This window comes from Phyllostomus discolor, chromosome 11, assembly GCF_004126475.2.
Source record: "Phyllostomus discolor isolate MPI-MPIP mPhyDis1 chromosome 11, mPhyDis1.pri.v3, whole genome shotgun sequence".
Taxonomy (NCBI): domain Eukaryota; kingdom Metazoa; phylum Chordata; class Mammalia; order Chiroptera; family Phyllostomidae; genus Phyllostomus; species Phyllostomus discolor.
Genome location: NC_040913.2, coordinates 82,938,573 through 82,945,031, shown reverse-complemented (window position 1 = coordinate 82,945,031; position 6,459 = coordinate 82,938,573). Strand labels below are relative to the sequence as shown.

The 6,459-nt window shown below is 49.3% G+C and overlaps 1 protein-coding gene across 1 annotated transcript in view; it reads left to right on the top strand.

Moving 5' to 3' along the window:
* Positions 1–871: 871 nt before the first annotated feature.
* The window catches only part of MTMR7 (myotubularin related protein 7), a 77,549-nt gene continuing 71,961 nt past the window's right edge, over positions 872–6,459 (top strand). The window contains exon 1 of the mRNA XM_028526546.2: positions 872–1,252. Coding sequence (XP_028382347.1) covers positions 1,229–1,252 — 24 coding nt within the window. The 5' untranslated portion in view covers positions 872–1,228. The remainder of the gene's footprint in view (positions 1,253–6,459) is intronic.

Here is a 6,459-nt window from a genome sequence, read left to right as displayed (position 1 = left end):
TGTGTCCCCCGTGTTCTTTGTGGTACAGAAGAAATTGTAGCCCTGGGGCAATTGTCTCCTGTGCAAATGTGGGCTGATAGTACTTGTCCTAATTGCCTCCCAGATGAAACTATAAAGAAGACTTGAAGGAGATCTGGAAACTTAAAAATAAACGTAACCCTAGGTTGGTTAAATAAAAAGTTATTTGGAAGGCTGCAATGTGCCTCACAGGCATTGGACACAAAAGAGGTTTAAAAGTCTCTACAAAGAATGTACGATCTAGTTGGAAAGAGAGGTGCGGAAGAGCTAGGAAAACGTTGAATAGGTATTATCTCAGAACTATGTGCAGTGGCATGAAATTTTAGTTGTGGTGGAGGGTTGTATACATAGGGTTGCAAGAAAACCGGTATGTGGCGGCGGAGGCAGCGACATATCTTCTCTTGGGCTTTTCCCGATGGCTTAACACTCACAATGACAACTGTTGTTAAGACCATAAGTGGAAAAAACGATACCTTAGGATGGATGCCCTGTCTCCGCATCCTCCAGGTCAGGCATAGGAAAGAGAAGATGCCAGAGGAGCAGCCAACGCTGTGCCAAGGAAAAGCGTGTCTCCCACCAGTGTTGTCGCAGGTTGATGAGAGACGCTTGACTTACACGATCACCTCCTGGGGTTCGAACACCGCTGCTGTTATTTCCACCCTCATTCCAAAAGCTACCCTGGCTGCTTGCGTGCTGAAACACACAGACAGAGCCCACTAGGCTGGGCTGGACCCGGAGTGCTAGTGGCAACCTTTTGGGGGGTCTACCCTGAGTCCCACGCACGCCGGGACTCTCCGGAAGGAAGTCCGTGGGCCCGTGGAGCAGCGTATTCCCCGTCTCTCCTCCAAGAAGCCACGCCCAACACAAGGCCCCCATTGTGTCTTGGGGAACAGTAGCCCCGCAGTATTACGCTGGCTGCTCCTCTTAAAAGGGAGGGACCGGCTCCCGCTCTGGCAAACCCCAGCCAGAGAGGAGGCGGGGCAACGGCAGACTGGGCAGGTAGCAGACCGGGCAGGTGGCAGGAGCGCGGAGACACACGCTCTAGGGCCGCGCGGGCGCCGGGTGCTGCCGCACCTGAAGGCGGAGCCAAGCCCCGCAGCCGCGGGTTCTCGGGCGCGAAGCCCCCTCCCCGCGCCCCTCCCGCCGCGGAGTAGATGCACGTTGGTGCGTGAGGCCGCGTCCACTCAGGATCTTGCAGGCGCGGGCCCCCATGGAGCACATCCGCACGCCCAAGGTTGGTGGCCGGCGCGCGGGCGGAGGAGCCAGCGGGAGCAGGGATGCTGAGCTGGCCGGAGGCCTAGCTTCCCTGCGGGACGCTGGCGGAGTCAGCACCGCGGTCCAGGGAGGGGGAGGTGGCAGTCCCCTGAGCATCTCCCGGTGCCCTGCGAGCTTCATCCTTCTCTTACTGCCTCACAGGCCTAGCCTTGGCTGGTGCTGCGTCTAACCTCTCGTCCTTGGGGGTGCGCAGTGGACATAGGGATGGACAGGAGGGGAACCCAATTGTCTGTTGAGCAATGGGGTTGCTGGTCTGCTGATAAATGCTCTTTTCTGATCCCGCTCGAGGTTGCGGCTGCCTTATATATTTATCTATTTATTTACTTATTTAATTTTTCTGGTGGCTGTGCTGAGCACTTGAGAGAGAAGACTTCTTAATGACAGATGCAGGAAATTGAGTTATGTGCAGGTAGATCGAATGCATTCAAAAAGCTGTTGAATCTAAAGGTTCAGACCACCCCCCCACTCCCACCCTGGCTAGCCCTCCACCTTCCCCACCCTCAGGCTATCAGCTGCTCAGGCCCTTACACAGGGTGGATGATCAATATTCCCTGCAGGTTTGATATGACCAGTCCTTCCATCTTCTTGCCTGTTCCAGCCTGTTTCATTCATTGGGGAGAAGAGTGCAGCTTATAGATTTGTCCACTGGTGTGTTTTGAACACCAGCTTTGGTCACTCAGTGGAAGTGACTGATCCCTGATCCGTTTCAGTTAAACAACCCTGGGAACGTTGGCTGCTGTCCCTCAGAGTGGACAAGCAGTAAAACCTAGAGATGTTTTAAGAGGTGGACCACATCCCTGATGAAAACTGTAAAGGCGTGAAAGAGTTTACCTTGAAAGCCTATTGGCTAGCTCTTGCTACTGCCACCACAGCCTCTTTCCTTTCCAGGGTGATTTCAGGTTCAAAACCGAGGCCCCTGACAGGTAAGTCAAGGCTGGGTCTGAGTGGTCAGCACTTGGGGGGCCCCAGGGATCCCACTCATCTCAAGGGATCTGCTGCTTCCTGGTCTTTTGGAAGTCCCGTAGGAAGAGTTCATTTGTGAATTCTGGAATGGTTCCTATGTACCCTTCGTCAAAGCGGCTTTACAGTTATCTCAGGTCAGCGAGAAAATAAACATTTTCATCTGCCAGCGACGGTCAGTTCCAAAGTAAATTTAAATTATATTGATTTTGCAGGATGGAATTAAATTGTTGCTTCATAATCGGGAAATTGTAAATGTAGAAGAGAGTGCCATACACCGCAGGAGAGGGTGGCTCAAAGCTTTCAGGGTTTAAGTGGTGCTAAATAATTTATTCCAGGATGACGAGTTTAACTCGTGGGTTCTCCCTGCCCTTGCCAAGGGCGTCCTTTCTCTGCTACAATGGAGGGGCCCTTTCTGAGGATGAGGTCTGCTGTGCGTGCCGATAGCAAGAGTGATAGCGTGGCTCGGCACTGGGCGCCATTTTCCCACGGAACGTGGATTTGGGGAGTAAAAGCCTCTTCTAGTCCATATGCACACTCACTCCTCTGTATGAAGAAGCTACGTGTGTGAACGTGAGTGGCAAGCACGTTCTCCCTGATTCTCGGAGCTGGTTTTCCTGAACACCTTCCAAGCAGTTCAGTGCTTCAGATCAGCACTCCTTCCTATCGGGAAAGACAAAGAAATGGAGAAAATGGAGAGTTGTCTGAAATGGCACTGAATTGCGGGTCTTTCACATTAAGGATAATGCCAGTGGAAACAATTAATCATCTATGGTGGTTGGGCGGGCCTGATTCCTTTATTCATTCATTTCATTCCACAAGCGTGTGCAAGCCGTCTGTACACACCAGACTCTGTGCTGGGACTCAGGAGCAAGAGGCGCCAGTGAGCTCCCAGTGAGCTCCCAGTGAGCTCCCAGTCTGGAAGAGGAGGCAGTTGTAGATCTGGGCAGACGTATGTACAAGGGGCAGAGGGCAAGGAGGGGGTTAGGGTGGAAGATGAGCTCTGCCGGAAAGGGTAAGGGAAGCCTTCTCAGACGGGCTGAGTCTTGACGTGCAAGGAGTCAAGGAGGATGGAGGGTGTCGGCGACAGCTGTCAGGCAGTTGTGTAGATGTGATGGACTGCAGTACATCAGTGACAGCCTCAGAGAGGCTGGGAACCTCAGAGTGATAAAGATAGAAGTGACAAAGTGACTCCTTGAGGCTGAACAAACTCTCTTTTCACTTTACATTCTAAGTGAATTTTCACTATATGAATGAAAACGAGAACAGCAATACTTACAGAGTGCGTGTTGCAGAACATAATTATTGACGGTCATATCTATCTGTATTCTGTGCTTCCATTACATTCGGGAGTAGTGACAGGGAGCTTGCCTTAAGCCCCATGATTTCATGTCTTGGGTGGATGATAAGGAGGATATACAGAGTTGTTTATCTGACCCAGTCTGGGTTTGAAGTGATTTTACCATGTGGGCAGCAGGGGTTTCTTCTAAGAGGAAAAGAAATGCGTGCAAGTACAATGTACAGTTGCTTTCCTATTCTGTGGAAGTCATTCCTTCACTCTTTGTAAGGTTTGCACCCTCCATCACAGCCTCCCGTGTTCCGCTTTCGTCTCAGAAGTTCCCCTTAAGGAGACAGGTGCACGTGAATAATCTGGAACATGTTTCTTCTTGGGTGTGTGTGTTTAACCGAAGGCTCTAACAGAGCGTATGCTAAGCAGCGTATTTCTCTCCCAGAATGGTTCCTCTGTGAATGTTCCCCAGACAAACTAGTTGGCAGCTGGGTGGAAGTGAGGACACCAAGCATTCACTGGACTCATCACAGTGAAATTTTTGGTTTCTCCCTCACTGTCTGGCTTTCTGTACCACGCTGAAAACTTGCTGATGAGAAAATACCCTGCAGGGATAATTTGGGTTCAAGTACTACTTAGCCATAAAGAAAAGGCTTTGGAGCTCTTAGAAGTAGCTTGACAGGTTTGCAGGATTTGGTTTGGTATTGGGCATGATGCTGATGGGTCTAAGGATCCTGGCTGAGTAATCTCTACTTTTCATGCTGTGGTCTTTGTGGAAGATGATTTTTTTTCAAATGTGTAAATCTGAGTTGTAAACTAGAATATATGATGACCTTTCAAAGCAGATCTTGAAGATGTCTTCCCTTCTTTCCACCCCATCCCCGTCTGAGCTACTACTCAGCTCCTAACTGGTCTCCTAGTTCGTTCTTTGCTCTTTTCTGCTCCGGTCTCCACAGAGGGAGCCAGGGTGCGCTGCGTGGCCCAAGCTGGTCACGTTATACTTCCCTGCTCAGATTCTTGGGTGGCTTCCCTTTGCACCCAGGACACAAAGTGAGAACCCCGGAGCAGCCCGTGAGGCCTCGTGTGGACAGACCCTGTTTTCCTTTCCCACCTCATTCCGTGAGTCTTATTTTTTATTACCCACTGGTCACCACTGGCCCCGTGGGTTTCTCAAATGCGTCAGGTTCTTTCCGGCCTCGGAACCTTGGCACTGCCCTTTCATCATGAAATAGGCTAGCCTCACTCTCCGCCTCACTCACTCTCTCGTCTTGGAGACTGAATATAATTCCTTCCAAGAGGCTCCTGCCCAATTCCTCATCTAAATCAGATCTGCCCGTTACATTCCATCCCAGAACCCAGTGTTTCCCGCCCTGCTCCCCGGTTACAAGTTTTGTATTTATCTGAGCGATGATTTGTTTCAAGTTCCTCTGCTAAACCAAGAGCCCTGTGAAGGCGAGGACCCGCCCCTGGATGCACAGCACCTGACCCAGCTGCTGGCACCCAATAAGCACACGCTGAGCAAATTAATATTTGAATGATAGAAGAGATGAATAATTCTTGATTTCAGCCCTTCAGTTTTTAGTACTTGCTTTAGTAACCCAGGCCTCCTGGGCACAGTCCCCACGACTGATTGTGGCATTGTGAGTCTTCTAGTAGAACTAGTGTCAAGTACTTGTGAGTGTCAGTGTATCACGTAACATATGTAGAGATATAATGGCATGTATTTTGTGATGATACATAGTTTGAACGAGATAGAATTCGAACAACATTTACTATTTCAGTCATTTTAAAGCGTACATTTCAGTGTTCTTTTGCACATTTGCCATGTCGTGCCACTGTCATCACTGTCCATTTCGGAACATTTTCATCGCTCCCCACAGAAACCCAGAACCTATTTGCAGCCAGTCCACACCTGTTCATCTACAATTCCCATGTAGATGTCATCCACCTATTCATTGTTGTAAAGATTACATATTATTCATGTGACTACAGGTTGCTTCATGGGTCTCTTCTATTAGGGATTTGGGCTTTGTGCCCCAATGAATGCCCCTGGTACCATTTTCTTCATGTATTCTTCTCAGAGGAGAATGACTGAGAGTAGGAAAGGTCTCGTAAACATTCTTATTACAGGCTATCTTTCCGTATTTGAAAGCCTCTCATATGGCCCAGGTTTAGGTGAAATTTTTATAGTCCCAAAGAGCAGAGGAGAAGATCTTAGCTCAATATAGAGAATTTCTGTCCCACAATTCCATGTGTTTGTGTAAGAGAAATTAGTTCACCTATGAAAGCATAGCGGTGTCGAAGCAGAGTCTGGTGACTCGTCGGAGAAGTCACAGAGACACTTCTGGCATCCGAGGGGAGAACGGGCTAGAATTCTGTTTGGATTTCATCTCAGCCAAGTGCCCAGCTACCCTGAGATTCACACTTTTGATGCAGGGACCTCGCTGTGTCCCCTGGGGATCCGTAATAACCATGGACAGCTCTCATGATGACGAAGTTTTTCTTGTATTTAGTCAAAATGTGTCTCACTGTAGTTTTTAGTAACTGGGTCTAGCTCGGTCCTTGGGGATATTGCCCGTACATCAGCCCTCCTTCCAGGAAATGGCCCTTCACGTGTTTCCTTTCATGCAGCCATCTCCCCAACCCTTTGCTCCTACCTGGGTCGTTAGCTCAGTAGCTCCTGTTCTGGGCACTACCCAGCGCCATGGTTTTAAGCCCCTTTACCATCCTGCTTACCCCCTGAGTTATAAGAACTTATGATTACTTTAGTTTTGGTTGAATTTGGAGAGAGTAATATTTGATAACTCTTTTTTAAATGGCATATTTCCTTGAGTTCCAGCTTAGCGGCCTTTTGGTGAGCTTACTATGGAAGAGAACCCCGGTGTTGTCTCCATACATGGTGCTGTGAAGCCGTCTCC